The 20451-nt window shown below is 37.9% G+C and overlaps 1 protein-coding gene across 1 annotated transcript; it reads left to right on the forward strand.

Annotated features, from left to right (window-relative positions):
- Window positions 1-1527: 1527 nt before the first annotated feature.
- WDR20 (WD repeat domain 20) lies at window positions 1528-20104 on the forward strand (the record flags this gene model as incomplete). Its single annotated transcript, XM_008943429.1, is given in 3 exon segments — window positions 1528-1796; window positions 6709-7986; window positions 19553-20104. Coding segments are annotated over 3 exon segments (1601 nt in total), but the record flags the coding sequence as incomplete, so codon positions are not given.
- Between the last annotated feature and the right edge of the window lie 347 nt (window positions 20105-20451).

Genomic DNA, 20451 nt, shown 5'->3' on the forward strand with positions numbered 1-20451 from the left:
TAAGAGAGATCAAATCCTAGAGGCCATGCAGTTCTTTCAGCTTCAAATAACAGATTAACATATGTCTGTGATTGCTCCTTGATAGGCATGTGCCTTATCCTATGGTCTCCCAGTAGAGCTAGTATTCTATTTAAGTTCTCCTTGAAGAGGTATTGCTAATACTCTTTTTTTAGCTTATAATGGATCTCTGGGCTCTGGAGAATAACTTTTTAATCTGCTGACTTTCGAAGTTGGGATACATCATTTCATTTTTGAGTTTTCAACCGGGAGGCCATACGCCTGACTAAACTGGTTTATACTCTGTGCTGCAAAACCTAAGTGCAGCTTTAATCCTGTTGCGTCTGAGTGCTCATCATGCGCATCCCATAGTTAAAGTTGCCTTGGAAATGGCTCACCTGATGTAATTCACTGTGTAGCTAGTTACCATTTCTCTCTATGACAGGTCTAGTTTTTGTCTAGCTCCATGCACCTCATCCTTGAAGGTTTAATACACTGGAGCAATTTTCTTTTACATGAAACTTGTCTTCCTCAGAGAAGTTTTATTTCTTATATTGCTGGCCTGTTTTCTTCTAACTAAAAATGGTGGAAAAACTATATATCAAAATTAGAATTTGAGCTTCAAATCACAGCAACATCTCAGGTCTGTAATACTGTTGAGTATCTGCAGCTTTCTATTGTAGACTGAACCTAGTAAATAGGGACTTTTTTTTTAAAAAAAAAAAAAAAAAAAAGTGGTTGAACCTGATACATGATCTTACACATTAAATGCGTGGATTTTAATCTCTAGATGATGAAAAATTAGGTTGTCTGTTCAGAAGTGATACGGGGATAAATATGGGTTACACAACTGAGAGAACAGTTTAAATTGCTCTTCTGTTCCTTTTGATTCTTCTGACATTTTAGTGCCAGATCTTCAGTTGTTTATACTGAAGTTCCTCAGTTTTGTTAGCACGCACTTTAAGCTATATTTGAATTCTACACTCAGTGTCAGTAGCACAGATACTTTGTAGCTTGATGGTTTAAAATATATTTTATAATCACAGTGTCAGCATCTTGAGACAGCATTCCTAGAAAATGCTCTTCTAGGATCTAGTTGATAAATTTTAAAATTCTTGAGACCAGTAGACTGTGTTTGCCTGTTACAAAAGGATAGACTTACAGTACAAGAGTCACATGATTGAGAATATACTATTTTTAATCCAAAATTGGTTGTACTCAACATTGAGAAAGCCGCTACTAGAAAAGTAGGTGTTATCTTGTCTGTATGATGGAATGCCTCTTCTGACAGGAGAAGCCTTCTGGGAATAGGCTGATCTTGAACTCACTGGAGCATTTTGTTACTGAATGGTTGTCATTGGTTTGTCATGTGATGTAGTTGCAAAGGCTAGGTGGGTTTAGTGTTCAGTAAAACTGAAAACCACAAGTACTGCATTGAAAAAGACGATGAAGCTTTTAACGACATCTTGGATATCTCTGATAAATACAGCCTGTTTTTAAAGTAGGATTTTATGACTGCATAAATTATAGCTGAGTATGAACATTATTTGCAAATAAAACTAGTTCTATGCACACATTGTGATAAACTGTCTTAATTCTGTTTGCTCTCTTTGCAGGCTGCGGACTTGAGTAAACCAATAGACAAAAGGATATACAAAGGAACACAACCTACATGCCATGACTTCAATCACTTAACAGCCACAGCAGAAAGTGTCTCTCTTCTAGTGGGCTTCTCTGCAGGCCAGGTCCAACTTATAGACCCTATTAAAAAAGAAACTAGCAAATTATTTAATGAGGAAGTAAGTAGAAATCTTAATGTTGCATGCAACATACTTGTGATTAAGATTCTAGATTCTCAAAGTTTTGTAGATGGCTCCATTTGCCTGTACAGCTTATCATTCAGTCATTACCTTTGTTTTTCAGCTATTTCATTGGCTTGGAATACCTACACAAAAATGCTATTCACGAAGGACTGTTTTGGAGTTTAAGATTATGCAAACTAGAAAGTCCTATTTTTAATACCGTAACTAGAGTTAATGATGGTTAACTGATGGAAAAAAGACCTACCAATCTAAATGCTGCTGCATGTGTGCTGCAGTCGTTTCTGAGGTTTCTGGTCCAAATGAAGAAGAAAACATTTAAGCCTCTTATTAATATATTATAGTCGAAGTATTAAATAAAGTAAAAATACCAATATTTTATGGTCCAGATGTCACAACAGAATCTGTATGAAGGATTTCTAAAGACTTGCTTGGGGAAGACTAGGATATCAAGCTTCACGCTGCATAGAAAAAGCTGAAGGCTTATGTGGTCTTGGCCATGTGATGTTCCTGAAGGAAACTCTCCATCTGCTTTTGCTGCTGCTGTGCAATAAGGAAAGATGGAAGGGAGTACTATGGAGGGGGACTAATGCCAAGTTACATGACCACTGGCTCTGTTTATCTGGTTGTATTGGCATTCTTAGAAGAGTAAGTGTCTGGATGCTAACAGAGAAAGAAATCTGGTAACTGGTACAGTGTTTGACAGCATTTTCTGTAGAGCATAAGCTATGGAAAGTCGGGTGTTTTGGACATGATTGGGTTTTTTTTTGTTTGTTTTTCTGCTCCTTTTTGTGTTTTAATCCAGCTGCGGGCGGATTTTTGGGGGTAACAGCAAATGGCTTTGCAGGTCTCTTTTTTTTTTTTTTTTTGTAAATAAATTTCAAATCTGGATAAGAGCTTTGCAAATGAAGTTAAGCCTTGCCCAGCTTTCAAACTGAGCAAGCCTGTCTTTCCCTCCTCAGAGAGATATGTTGCCTTGTTCTTTCTTTGTGCAGAGAAGATTGAAGTGTTCTCAGTGGGGATGTTTTATAATTAGAACTGTCTAATTCTTCCTCGGCCTTCTAAAAATAGCTACATCCTGATCAGAAGAGGGGCATTTTTCTTCTTACCTTGCCTTTTCCCACCTGCTTTGTCTCTCTGCTTGTATTGAGTGGGAAGCAGGGCTGGAGAATCTCTTAATGTTGCACAGAGTACCCCGTTTGGCAGAAACCATGTATAAGTAGTTGAAATGTTTGTTTTAGTACCCTCCCCCCTGCACTACCACCTCCCTTAAAAAACCTAGCCAAAAACCTCAAACTTTGTTATTGGTGCAGTTTCACCATTGGGAGTGCTAATGAATAAATTACTTGTGTAAGTGCAGCTCAGATTTAATCTTGTGTGACACTAGTGTAAATGTTACAAATGGTAGTAGAAATGCTGTGAACAGCTAAGAGTTACTTACCGCAGAGCTGTTTTCACTCTTGTAGCTGAACTGTAGTTGCTTTGAGGAAAAACTTCTGCTGAAGTACTTCCATAAAGGTCCAGTGCATGTTTACATGCCCTGATGTTGTTTAACTGCCTAGTGTCTACAGTTTAAAGCTCTGTTGCAGGCTGAATAATGTGTGTGGTAGTCCAGAAATGATGGAAAGACTGAAACCACTTCCATTAGACACTGCCTTTTCTGTGTGCTGTAGCCATCATTACTACACTGTGATGGGGCTACATCCTTTGACAGTTTGGTGGAAATTAAATTAGATGATTTCTACAAAGATAACATAAGGATTTGCTCAGTGCTGCCAACACTACGTGCACAGTAGCCTAGCATTGAATGACAATTTCTTATAACTGCAGATAAGATCAGTGTAGGAAACAACCAATTCTGAAACTTTTGTATACTTTTAATCTCTCAGTTACAATACTGAAGATTGTCCTGGATGTGTTTGAAAGTTCTGCCTTGTATCTAAAACATTCCAGAGAAACATTAGTGAGCACTGATGTTTGAGCCAGTTTGTTTGCCTCAAGATCAAGTTACCTGTTGGGTTTTGAATATATTTAAAGTTTAGAAAGTGTTTGAACATAAACATGTCTCCATAAATAGAAGATGGTCTAAATGAGTGTTTACTTTCTTCAACATGCGTAGGGCTAGTGGTAGTAGAATTCACCACCTGTCCTGTTAGTAGTTTGGTGATTCAGGTAGCCTGAAGCTCTGTTGTGACTATCATCTGTGATAAAGCAATCAGGATAGCACTTAAACTTATGTGATATGTGAAATAACTTAACTTGTTATGACACAGGTCATGAATTTTACATGAAATAGCCTTAGTGCAGTCTAACTTGTTACTCTTCTATTTTTTTTTCCATTTTTTTTTTTTTAATTCTGTTGATGTAGAAGATGGTAGGGACTTAAAAGGCTGAGGTGAATGATACTATGCAGCTTGTGTCTGCCTACCTAAATCAGTCTGTGTCAGCAGTAGTACTCCTGGCTGTGTCAGAATTACATTAGTGATATATTTTTATTCCCCAAAGTATAAATCACAGATTCAGATATTTCCAGATGGTAGTTGGTTATTCTCAAGCTAGACAAGAGTTGTTTCTTTCATATTATATTTTTAATTATTCTTTTTAATTTAAGCTAAAGCCTTAAGCTGCTGCTTTTTTTCCCTAATAAACTTTCCCAAAAAAAACTGTGTTGCTAGAGCTCTTTGTCTGACCTTAATGCATATTCCTTGGTGGCCTCAGTTTTTTCACTCCTTTGTGGCATAGGCCAAAAATTTTGTTGTTTTCAAGCTTGATCAAAACATGGCTACCACGATAATCTTGGCTTGTCATCCTGTCTGAGGTTCTTTCACTTGCTATTCTTTCACCAAGCTGAACATAAGCTCCTTATCCCAGCTACTTCACTGATTTGCTTGATACTGCGTTCAGTCCTTTCTTGTAATGCATCTGCCAGTCATACTGACTTCAGGTCTTGTGCTCCAGAAGTGTGTGAGCCCAGTTCAAAGCTTTTAAAATTTTGGGAAGTCGTAACTTCAGAGTATTTCTTTTCCTGCTTAAAGCTTTGCTGGTAGAAAAGGGGATGAGCTGTAGTCACTTGCTACATAACATCTTAAGGTCTCTGTGTATCTTGTCCCTTTGAGCTAATCCGTGTCTCACTGCAGATTGCAATCGTCTCCTTTGGTCATAGCCCCCTTGAAGTAAAGATCAGGTTTGCAGAATTTCTCTACAGTATTCAGGATGGTGTAGCCCAGCATGATTATGGACTTAAAATGGCATTTCTAGTATAAAAGTTGAGCAACTGCTTTTATGAGCAGAGGATGTATGTGAAGCTGAGCTGCCCAAGGAGAGTGAGAAATTCTGCTTTGTTGCTATATTGGCAGTAGTTTCTGCCAGTAGGAAGCCAGCTGGGCTGCAGTTCCCAGTCTAGGTTCTCTTGGTGTGTACCAGGTAAGTTTCTGTCTAATATTTCTGATTCTGTTACTGAGACAAATGATATAGATTAATAAACATATAACAAAGTATTTAAATTATGACAACAGAAGCTAAGAATATTTCAAAGCTATGACATTTGGGGAGAATTTCCCAGATTCAGTTATATCTCTCGGCTCTCAAGTTCAAAGTGGCTAATTCAACCAGTGTGGAATTACAGGAGAGGCTTCTTAGCCTTCATGCCAAGGTTGACAGCAGCAAAAGTACAATGCAAAACGACCAGGTGCTCTTTTCCAGTACCAGTTACAGGCCTAGAATGGATAACAATCAATTTATCATCCATTAGTTTGGGTTTGTTTGTGATAAACAACACAGCCAGGGGGTTTGGGGGCCTTTTTTTTTTTTTTTTTCTTCTTTGTTTTTTAACACTTCTGTAACTTGTTCTGGTATTTCCTTTTGCTCTTTGTTTGCATTCTTGCCTTTTGTGTAGCTCAGCTCTTCTTTCAGCCTATAATCAATCTATGCCAAATACAAATCTTGAATGTGCATGTAAAGAGTTACTTGTCTTCAAGTTGCAGTTGAGTGATGCCATGGCTGACTTGGTAAGTTTTAGAAGTCCACCAGAACTATAGTAGTAAACTCAAGGAGTCAAACTTTCTCAGTTCTTACAGAACTGAAGGTGTTATGATTGGGAATGTTTGTTTAATGTGCATGTTCTTTCTTTTGCAATGATGGACTTTGTTAAAAGTATTTTTCTTTAAAGAAAATATCTTAACTGAGTGGTAAGTGAGTATTGACAGGTCTTTGGCTAATGAATGACAGGTAATTTGAGAGTGGGGATTCTGAGGTGAAAAGTATGTGGTGCTTTCTGAATTCATTGAACCTTGTGTGTTTAACTACTAATTTGCCAGCCACGTGGTAACAGGGTTGCTGTGTATGTAGCTTTTGCTCCCTGAGTCAGTAAGAGCTGGTAAAGGCTCCTAAAGCTGCTTTTTTTTTTTTTTTTTTTTCAGAGGATGGATTTTATTTGTGATTTCAGATAAAACCAGAGTCTAAATTTACTGTTCTTGATTTGTAACCTGTTTGCTGTGGTACAGATGAGTAACTGCCATTTTTCCCTTTAGCTCATTCTGTGTTTTCTGGATTGCTTCCTTTTCATGCTGTTCAACCTACACAGTGAAAAATAAACCTAAGAACACTACCTTTAGATTCATAACAACAGATTGGCTTGATGGAAGTATGTTCTTTGTGAAACGTGACTAGACCATAATAATAACCTTTGGTAGCACTTTGTCTAAAAATAACTTTATCTTTACTGCCTGATAAGGTGATAAGTTTTTGCAAATACAGTAGCATAGCTCCTTTCTCGAAAGTTGAGCTCACTTTGCTTTTGTTCCCCATCCCCCTCGAAAGTTCAGATTTACAGTTAATGATTAAAACTTTATTTTTCAGACTTTCTGATGTGTATCTTCTTTGTTTTTCACAGAGACTAATAGACAAGTCCAGAGTAACCTGTGTAAAATGGGTACCAGGTTCGGAAAGCCTTTTCCTAGTAGCTCATTCCAGTGGCAATATGTACTTGTATAACGTGGAGCACACTTGTGGTACCACAGCCCCGCACTACCAGCTACTTAAACAAGGAGAAAGTTTTGCAGTTCACACTTGCAAGAGTAAATCCACAAGAAACCCTCTGCTTAAATGGACAGTAGGGGAGGGTGCCCTGAATGAATTTGCCTTTTCCCCAGATGGGAAGTTCTTGGCGTGTGTGAGCCAGGATGGCTTTCTTCGTGTGTTTAACTTTGATTCAGTGGAATTGCATGGTACAATGAAAAGCTACTTTGGAGGACTGCTGTGTGTGTGTTGGAGTCCGGATGGGAAATACATAGTGACGGGTGGAGAGGATGACTTGGTAACAGTTTGGTCTTTTGTGGACTGTCGAGTAATAGCAAGAGGCCACGGACATAAGTCGTGGGTCAGTGTTGTGGCGTTTGATCCATATACCACTAGTGTAGAAGAGAGTGACCCGATGGAATTTAGCGGAAGTGATGAGGATTTCCAAGACCTTCATTTTGGCAGAGATCGAGCGAATAGTACGCAATCTAGGCTATCCAAAAGGAACTCTACAGACAGCCGTCCAGTAAGTGTTACGTATAGATTTGGTTCAGTAGGCCAGGACACTCAGCTCTGTTTGTGGGATCTTACAGAAGACATCCTCTTCCCTCACCAACCTCTCTCAAGAGCAAGGACACATACAAATGTCATGAATGCCACAAGTCCACCTGCTGGAAGTGGTGGAACTAACCCAGGAAGTAATGGAAACAGTATCACAACACCTGGAAACTCTGTACCCCCTCCTCTTCCACGGTCAAACAGCCTTCCACACTCTGCAGTCTCAAATGCTGGCAGTAAAAGCAGTGTTATGGATGGTGCCATTGCTTCTGGTGTTAGTAAATTTGCAACCTTGTCGCTACACGATCGGAAGGAAAGACACCATGAAAAAGATCACAAGAGAAATCATAGCATGGGACATATATCTAGCAAGAGCAGTGACAAACTGAACCTAGTTACTAAAACCAAAACGGACCCAGCTAAAACTTTGGGAACACCTCTCTGTCCCCGAATGGAAGATGTTCCCTTGTTAGAGCCTCTTATCTGTAAAAAGATAGCACATGAAAGACTGACTGTGTTAATTTTTCTTGAAGACTGTATAGTCACTGCTTGTCAGGAGGGATTTATTTGCACATGGGCAAGGCCTGGTAAAGTGGTAAGTTTTAATCCTTAATGCTGCATCAAAGAACTAGAACTCTGAATAGGTAGTTTTCTTGAAATATAAATGAATGTTGAATATAAAATTTCTTTATGCTTAATGTAAAAAAAAAAAAATAAAAAAAAATCCTCAGAGCCATACTTTTGGATACTGCATGCCATATTTCTGAATGATTTGAAGTGTCTTGGATACGATTATTAAGTATAGTTGCCTTCCAGCAGAAGAAATAAATACTGTGCATCTAAACTATTGATCAGTGTTCTTATGCTTAAGCATAACCACAATATGGTGAAAGCTATTTATGTAAAAATTGGAAGTAAAACTTGTCAGTCACTAAGATAATTATAATCCTCCTAAAGTTTTCTGCAAAATACAGCAGTCCCAATAAGAGTAGCTTATGAAAAGCTGCTGTGTTTAAGTCTAATGAGAAATGTGAGCCTCTGAAAAAGTTAGAACCAGTGTTCTGTTTCTCCATACTTTTCTGTGGTGGCCTGCCATTAATGTAGAACCACTTCTTATTACAATGTCAGCCATTTTATGCACAGATTTGTGAGCCATTTACTGACTATAGTTTATGCTCTTGAAATTGTGAATCAGTATTTTCAAGGAACTCTTCATTTTAGCCAGGTCTTGATTTCTGTATTTAAGTTAGGGAAAATCATACAAGCTTCCTTTAAGTAGTTTCAGTGTTACGTTACTGTCAGTTTTGTCAGGTAGTTGGATCGTCAACAAGCTTGTGCTTTTTGATGGCACCTGTTCTATCAGTTGAACCTTCATTAAAATATATTACTAGTTTTAACTCTTGTTAGTAACACTTGAACACAGATAAAACTGCTTTTTCTTCTGTCCAGTGTAGAGTACGCTAAATTTTGAATGAAGCCAAACGTGGTGGTGATTTTATTAAAAAGTACTTTGTGCTACAATACTTTGTTTGCCAGCAACATTTTGAAGTAACACACCAATAAAAACATCACTAGAGTTGTTCTACCAAAAAAGACCATTATTTTTTTTGAAAACTTCTGAAAGGGCATGTAGGTTATCACCTGAAGAAAAAGAAATAATCTGGTAATACCTGAATATTGCCATGTTGGGCAGCCTAAATGAAAATCTGATGTTTGTTAGGTTTTAACCATTTGGTTCATAAATCTGACTGTTGAAGTGGAGGTACTGTATATGTTTATATACCACATCTTCATTGCTATAAACTTTTAAGTAAAAACTCAGTAATTTTTCTTACAACAGTTTCTATAATTTTTGAGATGCTTTCAAATTTCACAGCATAGGTATGTGTAGAGAGCTGTGTTCGTGCTGCATCTCAATGCATATTTAAAGGTGCAATCTAAAACGAAGAACTGTAAAGGGTTTACCCTTTTCTGGGGAGAAGGAAGGAGGGGGTTACCTAGAAGTATTTTTTTGCCTAAAAATAACAGATCTGGCACTAATTGACAAAAAAAAAAAAAAAAAAAAAAAAAGGAAAAGGAACACCCCCCAAAGCACTGAACTGTTTAAAACATTTGTCCTAAATGAAATACTAAAGCAGTTATCACTTCTGTGACTCGGTGCAGTTCGCAGGTCTTACAAATTAACCTTATACATCTACAGCAGTGCCTCAGATTTCTGTTGTGACCTGTAATCTTTTTGTTCTAAAACACTACACTGTTTAAATTCAGTTTCAGTGGCTGAGTTGGGTTTTATTAGACTGGGTATAACTGAAATATTTTTGTGTGTTGACTTTGATTTGGAATATGACATTTCAAATATTTCAGAGATAAAGTATGCAGTACCAAAAATCAGGATTTATGTATTGGCCAATATGGAAAACTTTAATTACAGGTAAGTAATTTTCATGCTGAAGTTATCACTTTCAAAATTAATATATTGCACACTGATGTAAATGCCATATTGTTTAGGAAGTATTTACTTAGAAATTTTCAAAGAATTTGTTTTTCTGATATCACTTGCATTTCTAGTGGGCTCACTCTGCTGGTAAAAACTAAATTTTTGTGGTATGTTTACAGGGCTTTGATAGGAAAATATTTGTGCCAGGGGACGTTATGAGCATCCTTTTTGTTGATAGAAAGCACTTAATTTTATTTAATGCAAATTGTCAAAGTATAAAACACTCATGGTAATGTCTTTCTTACTGGGTTATATACCATTCATTTCTGTTTTGCCAGCTGTTTTATCCTAGGCTATCCCATTTCTCTAGGGTTTAAAGCTGCTATTTCTAGTCTTCCTTTTGAAATATGGGTCCCCAAGTGATCTTAAAACTCCGTCACTTTTTTGTCTGGCAACTCCAGAGTGAAAGCCTCTGAGTCTTGCTGCTTCTTCCATCATTATCTCAAAAGGCCTTTGTTAAAATCATGCTACTGCCAGCCTGAAGAAAGAATTGGGTGGAAAACTGAAGCAGGCTTGCAGTATCTAACATACTTCCCATTGAGCTAGTGCTACTTTCCCTCTCATTTTTAACAGCCGGCAAAAGACGTGCTGGATAACCGGACAGTGTGCGACAGGTTCTCTTCATTTGTCTGGCTGGGCTAGTGCTGCCCTTAGTAGAAAGAAAATCCAGCAATGTCTTTTCAGCCATGATCCTTATCATAGCTGATAGGCTGCATAGTGCTTACAGAGAGTCTTAATTGTTTATAAACTGTCCAAATTACTACTTCAGTGTACCCATACTCATACCTTGAGCTTCCTCACTGGGTATGCCATTCTTGCATTGCACTTCTAGAACTGTTGTACTAACTCCCAAACGGAGTGAGGTGAAGTCAATTGCAAAATTAATTTTGAAACAAGCTGAACGAGGCTCAGGGTTCATTAGTTTAAATTTTTTACTCTCATTTATTGTTAGGCTGTTTCTGCAGAAGAAGGTTTGCAGTGGTGAGAAAAATAGGTTGCCTTAACAAGAGTATGAACTTTCTTCCCAATGTGGTGACAATTAGCTGTCGCCTCTCCCACCCCATCTTTCCTAGGCCTTGATGGGAAACCTAAATGGGATTATAGAACTCTTTTCATAACCTGAAAATGCAGACAAATACTTTTAAAGGAACCAAGGTAGACTTCATGTCCTATCTTTATAGCTACTTCAAACTAACTTACAGAACCTGCAGAAGCAATTAAAAATCCCCAAACAAAACCAACTCACAAAACCCCTGAAAAACCAAAGTGGTACCATGATATGCAAAACAAGTTTCCTCTGAACCTGGTGGTCAGAGGAGCTCTCTGTGTGATTTCTGTGTTCAACTGTAGAATTAACTGTTCACCATCTTGTACAGTGACTCCATTTTATCTAAAAGAAAGTTGCTGATCTGTTGTTTCCTTTGTAAGAAAGCTCAAGGTAAGATGGGCCAGAATCACGGGCCGGTGAAACGGCAGTGTATAACCTAGCAAGATGAACATGCTACCATTTTGTAAAACAAATGCACATGGGATTTATTTATTTGACTTATTGTACAGGAAAACTTAGGCTTAAATTATAACATCCTTGAATTTTCTAGTTAACTACACTTGTAGGACAGTGTCATGTTTTAGTATGACTTCTGTTTTAGTGAAAGTACTTAAACATTCATGTACTATATTTGAGTGAGATGAGCAGCTATACATACTAATTCTTCCTCAATGGAAAGGAGCATTTCATCATTACAATTGAAGTTCAATTGCTGGTATTTAAGTACTATCAAATAGATTTCTTTCAACGTGATACGGTATCTGTATAAACTTCAGGGATGATTATAGTAAAACTGAAACACAGCTATATGACTTCAGGTTACCATGCTAAAATTTGAAGCTTTCTGTAATGTGCAGAGTGGCGAAGTTGCACAGAGCATACCCGCGTTGTCAGGGTGGATTTAAACCTAGTACACTGGTGTGATATTTATAGCAAGGTGTGTGTGTGTGTGCGTGCGTGTGTGAGGAGGAGTGACAGCGGCTCCAGTAAAGCCAGGAGAGATCAGAACCCTGTGAAGGCTTTATGATGGGGATGTCTGGACTAGGAAATAACATGACTTTTACTAATCAGGTTTTAGAAAACCTGTGTTCTGAATTATCACCTTTTAAAATTTGAGTATGTACTTGGAATTACTGTATATGTCTGCCCCTTAACAGCATAAAGCTACTAAATTAATACTTAAAATGCTGGCCTGCTTATGTTACAATAATAAAATGTGTCAGTTAATTTACTGTTAATTTACATGTAAAGATTAAACACTATTTTTTTTTTTTTTTTCCTGCATTTTATGAATTCTGTATACTGGAGTTTGTTAAAGATTGACATGTTAGGTGATACTGTACAAAATTGTATTGACTACCTTTAGTGCAAATCAAAAGTAAAATTCATATGTATTTCCTTTTTACACTTCCATCTAATTTCTTGACAACTTGAATAAATTTCATAGAGCCTTTCTAACATGAAATATTGTTAATTTAACTGTTGCAATAATTAAGCTTTAAGAAGTATTGTTGGTATATTTATAATTTTAAGAAGATTGTGTTTGTTTCATACTGCTTCTTTTTAGCCGTTCTATTGTCACTGTTACAGCTGAAGAACTTTACTAAATACTTGACATTACAAAATAACTTGCTGGGGTTGTCCTCTGTATACTGATGTTAAATAAAAATGTGTGATTGAACTGTAAATGTAGATAACTTTCAATAGTCCTTTCCACATTTGAGTTTTAATTTTTCTTGCAGTCCTTAGGTGGTCTTATTCTATCATACTGTGCTGGCTGAACAAATGGCCACAATGAAAGCTGTTAACTTGCCATATTTTAAAGTAAGGAGATAATTGTAACCTGTAGCCTGCTCTGAGTAAACGTTTCACTTTATCTCAAGATGATGCAGATGTTTTGATGTTTAGGTCTTGCTGATAAGGCCATGTCTCATGATGATGATTTTTTTTTTTAGGACTAAAGTGAAATAGAACACTTATCAAACCACTTAACAGACTTGTTTAAACTCAGATTCAGTAAAACATGGACACAGATACATCTAGATTCTCTTTACCTACCTGGGGCAGAGCATTGTTGTTCCTTCTAGGACTCTACAGGAGCTCTTTCCTCTGTGGACTCTGGTGTAGGGTATGTGCTTTATTCCAGATCTTGATCTTGATGTTTACATAATTAATGCTGAATTTGCAGCCTGGAGGATATGGCTGAGGATATTTTCTGTCTAGAAAACCTGTGGTTAGTCTAGAACTAAACTTGTCTGATCTAAAAGCAGTCAAAATCTTTGGCTGCCCAATTTCTTGTAACCAGTTTAGGTAAAGAGTTGAGACGTTGCCCTTCTAAGTGGACTAAGAGCTTGCGTGACCCTTTGCCGCAGCGGTTCTGTGTTAACTGAAGGAGGAGCCAAACAACTGATACTTAAGCATTTCAAAGGCACTTTTGAGAAATTCAGTGGAAAAGTTACTTATTTTGGACTCAATCTAACAGAGGTAGGACTCTGTCTCTATATGGAAATACTCTGTAGATTAAAGCTGAAGAAATCTTTCTTATGCAAACATGAAAACTTTCTGGTTATTTCAGAAGGTATTGATTGACCATTGATCTATGCTTATAACATATGTACATATTTAAGAATAGGTGCCAGTGGAGGAACAGAGTGAAATCTGTTCTGAAAGCTTCTGGGAACGTCCAGTTACATCAAATGATGCAAGAACTGGCTGGTCAAACCAGTTTCTCAACAGTCAGTGTAAGCATGAAACAAAACTAACTTCTGCAAGTTCTGTGGTTGTAGAAGATACTTTGGCAGAAGATGTCTTGGAACATGAAAGTGTCATCTTCCTTGTCTCTGTTTAATAACTTTGCACAAATTTCTCAAGGAAATAACTTGTATGATCACATAATTCTTTGGGTTTTGAAGTTGGATTTTAGGTAGATGCTGATCAACCTTACCAAATTCATTTTGAGCATTTCTTCTCCTACTAAGGACCACATGTATTTTAGACCTAACCCAAATGAGGTTGCATTAAGTCATGTGCTTTTCCTTGAGGATTTCCCTGGTTTATCTCAATTTCATAGTTTTCTAATCTGCAAATTTTAAACCTTACTGACTCTTGTACTGTGAGGAAGCTAGAGAAAACTGTTCCTAAACCTGTCATCCCTGACTACCTAAATAAAGCTTAAGGTCCTTTTCTTGAACCAGATCATTTTCTGCTGGCAAAAGCCTTTCCCCCCCCCCCCTTTTCCCAGCACATAAGTAGTTTCCTCTCTCTCTCTTTTTTTTTTTTTTTTTTGGTTCTTGTTCTCTTGGACATGCACATCTCCATTTGCCAGTCATACTAGTCTTGAAGTAAACTTGCCTAATACCACTAGGCAGGTTTTTAGGTCGTCTGCTTGTTTTCTAGCAGCCTTGACTTTTCTTTTTGTTGACAATGAGTAAATGGTGATATACCAGTGTTAGGGGAAAAAGTCCTGCATGAACTATAGAAGTTTCTAGTGAAACCTCTTTGATGCTTCTACATGCTTTTAGATCTGGCATCAAATGGTTTAAGCCTTTATTCTTTTCTTTAACAGTAGTAGAACAAAGAAAACAAGGCAAAGAGAAGACAATAAATTTAAAACTTGGTTTACTGAACATAGGCTGTGTAAAGATAGGTGTCAGCTTTGCCATATCCTCCTAAATCCCATACAAAGTGTTTCTGTGTATTATGTTACATCAATGTTCAGTATGTGCTTCCTTGAACATTTTCAGTTATACTCTATGACTCCATTAGAGATTAATACCTGATTTAGTGCATATGTGCAGTTCAGAGTCTTAAGCTAATAAATGCCAATATTCATTTGGATAAGAAACTGTTGGAGATTTTGTTCGTGGAAACCTTAAATTCAACTGAATTGACTGCAAAATTTCAAATAACCATGAAAAATCTCATTCTGTTTTCTCATATTATTACTCAATGCTGTATTGGAATGTGGGCTCTTTTGCCAAGTAAAGGTCTCAGTCTAGAGTACTTCTTACTCCAGGAATATCTCAATTCTGGACAGGAATAAACTACCCATGGAATATTCTTCAAATAATAAATTTAATGTTAGGAGTTGGAAGGGACCTCTGGAGATCAAGTCCAACCCCCCTGCCAAGGCAGGACCATCTAGTCTAGGGCAGGTCACACAGGAACACATCCAGAAGGGTCTTAAAAGTCTCCAAGGAGGGAGACTCCACAACCTCCCTGGGGAGCCTGTTCCAGTGCTCTGTAACCCTTACAGTAAAGAAGTTCTTCACGTTGAGGTGGAACTTCCTCTGCTCCAGCTTGGGACCATTGTCCCTTGTGCTATCGCAAGGTAAAAGTGAAAAGAGGTTGCCCCTTTCTTCTTGATGCCCAGCCCTCATATATTTATACACATTAATTAGATCCCCCCCTGAGTATTCTCTTCTGCAGACTAAAAAGCCCCAGGTCTCTCAGCCTCTCCTCATGAGCCTTTCCTCATCTCATACACTGGCAACGGCAGCAATGGTTTAACAAATCAATGCCATGTTTGTATGGACATTTGTTAATTCAGACATTTTAAAAAATTATTTAATTGCATTAGCGAAATGTACATTTAGATTGGTTTGATTGGACCATTTGCTTTTTTTCTGCCTTTCAATTCCAAACCAGAAAGCAGGAAAGCTGTGCAGGGTTCTGGCATCCAGTGAGTTCCCGGGAGGCAGCTGAGGCGATTCACAGGCGACTGCTTTTGTGCGGGGCGAGGGCTGGGCGGGCGCCGAGAGCGGTGTGAGGCAGCACACAGACACTGACTTCCCTCATCCTGCCCCTGTGTCCAGACTTGCAGTGTATTCTCTAGATTAGTGAAGCTACATACGATTGCAGCTTTGGCTCCAATTAATCATGTTCTAATTGGCATGAAGAAAATAACTACTTAAGTAGTTCCTTCCTGATTTCTTTTTAAATATAGCAGTTATGTGCTGATATTTCAGAGAGTTAGTTTCTGTCATGAAGCCTTGTTTCTTATCTTTGGAAAAAAAACCCAAACATTTGACTGGAGCATATGTAGAATTTTTTTTTTTAAATACCTCCCTCTGTGCAAGCTCAATAGCTGTGAGGAGTGTTAGTCTTAACAGTGCTGCAAGTCTTTCTGAACAGGCCACAGCTATGAGTGCCATGAACCTTGGGTGGAAATGACCTTACTGATTGTATTTGTTACAGCTTTTCATTCCTACGCATGCAAGCCTCTTTTTACCAAATAAGCAATGTTCTGTATTTTCTGGGAAGTTTGAGAACGCATCATTAAGCATGGAGTAGCCTTAGCAACAAGTGCTGAAACTGTCTGCATTCAATACTCTTGTTTTCTGATGCAAGAAAAACCACACTGCCCTCTATTTAAGAGGCACATTTCAGCTGTGAAGTGTTTCATTAAGATGGCAGGTGATGTAGCACCTGCTTGGAGGATCCTCTTTGAGGTTGTGATGAAGATTGTTTTATCAAATTCCTGTCTTGGGTCTCCTAACTGTTAAATTTCCCACCTCCTGCTAGACCCACAGGCTGATAAAGCGATCCTGCTTTATTTTCAGAACTCTTTTGGACGGTCTCTTGTCCCTGCGGGCTGCCCAGTGCGGTTTGCCCTGGCCGCTGAGGCGCTGTACCGCGCGGCACGTCGGCAGTGCTCGCGTCTGGGCTCCAGTGCTCCTGTCTGGGCTGTCGAGCAGTGCAGCTTCGCTGCTCTGCTAATAAGCTGCTCTGGTTTATAAGCTGCTCCGGTTTTTTTTTTTGTTCCCTGTTTTACTACCTGGTTGGCTAGACTGGGTGGTTTCATCACAGAAAGCACACCAATCTAATTTCCTTATCCTTCACCAGTAGGAGCTTTCTGTATTTTTTTTCATAACCTTATCCATTCCATTATTCCCAGAGAATTCAGTTAAGAATATTTTTAGTAGCACACCCTTTGTTTTACAAATCAGACTCTTACAGGGTAACTTTTGTTAATACTTGCTTTCCTAGAGTGTTTTTTTACTAAAGTTTCCTGCGTTACACCTGACATAACTTCTTAAATGGCCTTGCTTGAAAGGCTCTGATATAATGGCAAAATTCTATAGAATCTCTTTTGTTCCTCAGGACCCACTGAGAACACTCACCACTTTGGTAAAATTTGTATGCCTAAGCCCCAAATTCTTATTCTTGTATGAATATCCAAGGTCTAAGATGTGTTCTGAAATTAAGCACTTGGAAGAACTCACAGAATCTCTTATCTTTCCCACAGCAGTGAAGTTCTGGAATGGCTGTTGTAGCCTCATCAAGTTTTGGGGCAATACTTGTGAAGTTTTTGAAATGTCTGTCTGCAGTGGCACAAGGATCTCAACATTCTTTCCACTCTGGTCTTCCTCTGGCTTGCCTGCCCAGAGTTGCAGAATTAATCCAGAGCAAGTATTGAAATACAAGGAGTTCCTAGTATTCACTTACTCAAGAGCCACTTGCACTGCACTTTTGCTCTTTAAAGTGAGTGTTCACAGCCTGGGAGATGAAACCAGGACTGAGTGACTCCTTGTTCCTGGCCTTGGAACTTGAATTCCAGAGTGTCTTGTAGTTTATGAGGAACAAGGCACCACACTGGATTTTGTTATGTGCTGCCCATTTCTAGAGGAGTTGTAGGAAAGTGAATGATTCTTCATATGGTTTCCCAAGAACTGGTTCCATTACAGTGTAAATCTGATGCCAGAGTACTGCTTATTTCTCTTCATCTGTATGGCATGGTTATAAGCGTGCTGAAAAAGACTTCATGTTATGCCATCCCTAGGACTTTCTCTGTGCTTTTGAAGTGCATATTTACATATGAATCAGTTCAGATCGTTGATTTATTAAAGACTGAAAATAATACATTGAATGCTTGTTCCAGGGTACTTGACAGTTGCTTAGTGGATGTAAACTTCTGGCAAGAAAGACCTCCCATTGCTGCTTGATTTAATAGACTTCTGAAGAATGCTGTGATAATGAACTATAGAGTTCTGATTCATCATCATCACTTTCAAACAAAAGTTCCTTGGTAAAAAAATTCAAAAGTGCTTCAGTAGCTTTTTTTGCTCTAAAATTCTGTCTTTTTTCACCATCTATTCCTTAACTAGTTACTAGGAAAGTTTTTATTCTCTTCTCATGAAATACACCATATCTTTGCACATCCTGAATGTCAAACAAGTTTAGATAGAGACCGACCCACATCAGTCTACCTCAGCAGTGTCTGAATCGGATATCCGCTACATAAACAAGTAAAAATAAAAAAGTGTTCTAGTTCCTGCAGGTGTGGTCTATGGAGGGCACCAAATTAAGCACCACATACTTCATTACATATAAATGTCATATAAAACACATGCACACACAGAGTCTGCTGTAAGTCCTACAAATGTATCCAGATTAATAATGTGTCTGAACTGGTAGATGAAGAAGGGCTATGGGTTTAGCAGAAACTTGATGACTTGAAACCAGCCAGTCCAGCCCTCCTTCCATGTCTGTGGTCAGGGTTTTCTTCCACCAGTCATGACTTGCAAGAAAGAGCTCCTGTAGATTCTGGAGATGTGACTTAACTCTGCATTGTGTGCTAATTGCGGCCTCAGCTTGTCTAGTTTGATGGATCTGAGTCACAGGATCTTATTTTTATGGTAAGGACCTAAGCTGGTAGCTGCTCAGAGGAATTGCTAAAAGTGCATTATCATGCCACTATAGTAAAGAGTTGCACAGCAATACTTGTTGGTGTGCTTCCATCTTGGCTGCTGTTACGCTCCTCAGCTTGCTGGTGCTTCTTCTAACTAAATAACGACCTTGAAAAAGAAGACTAAGCTGTATTCTGGTAGTAAGCTTTTACTAAGTAAGTCTGATAAACAGTTTCTTCTATGTAAATGATTAAAAAGGGGCTACTATACATAAATATTAAATGGAATGTGCCCATTAATAGCTGTCCATAAGGTATAGTTGCCTTAATCTGGCACGGCAGCCACTGTCTAGCGAAGGGTGCTGTACAGTCCTGGCATTTTTGTCTGGAATTAAGTCAGTCTCATTTTATTTGAATAGCGATGTAGTTGAACAAGCTGGTAAAAAGTTTTCCCGAATGCAAGCCTAAGCTGTAATGGGAAATCTTGACTGAACTCTTGCTCAGTGTTTCATTCTCTTAAAACTACCAAAATAAATATTTGGTTAGATAATATATTTTTCTATTCAACGCTTGTGATACTCAATACATGTAAGAGATTGATCTTTTCCCTGTATCAGGTTAGGTGTCAAAACTTCTTGATATTGGAATAAGTTTGCTTGTTGCTACCCTAATAAAATGGCAATCGATTTTTTGGTGTATGATTTTGAAAGTGTCACAGTTCACCAGGACTCAGAGGGCAAGGTAGATGATATCAAATGCTGGGATCAGACTCATCATGTGTTGTAAATGCACACGCTTTCTTACTGAAAGCTCTTTTCTGTGCTGCTTTGGCTCATGCAGTAGTGGCTTAGATCCTTTTGTGGGAAAGAAGGTGCGTGGTAAGCAAGTGGTAAAAATGAAATGATGCTCATTTTAGCTTCAGGCTAAGAACTTTATAAAATAAATGTCAGGTTCTCTTGCTGGATTAATGTAAACTGCTTTGTTTGCAGGGTTTATTGTCATCCCAAAACCAGGCCAATTCTCCAAGTGGAACTGTAGTATAGCCATCACACTACTGCTTGCAAATCTCTGAACGCAGGACAAGAAGTAATGACAGTGGAACCAGGAGCTGTTCTTCAGGCAAAGAGCATCACAAATTATAATGTGGCAGAGTGTAAACATGGAACTATGTGAATCACATAGTAATTTGCAAAGGAATAATGTAATGAGTTCTTTTTACAGGTAATACTGCTAGGCTGCTCACCCAAGGAAGAATTTTGATTTAAAAAAAAAGCTTCCTTTGGTGCTGCAGGAAAAAAACAGTAACATTTTTGGTTTTCTTTATACTTTTTAAGTCCAGTGTAATTTAATCTCTCTATATAAATATATAAATAAGATATATATATATATATATATAGTGTAAAATAAAGTATGTTTCTTAAATTCAAGTAAGTTCAATGGTTAAACTAGTACTTCACCATTGTTTATTTTGCACTGATTTTTTTAACCAGAGATGGCTAGAAGACAGCCTGGAATGCACTCATGGAAAATGAAAGTCATTACTTTCTGGCTTCAAAATGTTATTCAGGAAGATGGATGCTGCAATCATAGATTTTTAAAACAAAATTGTTTTGCACTTAAATAGTTTAATGCTAATATAGAATTACTTTAAAATTGGGTGTCCAGACACCAGAAAAACTATGGTGTGGGGAAAAGATCCTTTGTATCTATTAAGCATTTATTTTAATATTGTTGTTTCCAACTGCAATCAGCTCTGTATTATATGTATAAATAATGTAATTCAGTGATGGGGGAGGGGAGTAATGGATCATTACACTAGAAATTCTCAGTCATTTAAGAAAGTGATATTTCTAATTCAGAAAATACATATTAAACTCTCTTGAATATG

This window comes from Merops nubicus, unplaced genomic scaffold, assembly GCF_000691845.1.
Source record: "Merops nubicus isolate BGI_N331 unplaced genomic scaffold, ASM69184v1 scaffold12587, whole genome shotgun sequence".
NCBI lineage: Eukaryota > Metazoa > Chordata > Aves > Coraciiformes > Meropidae > Merops > Merops nubicus.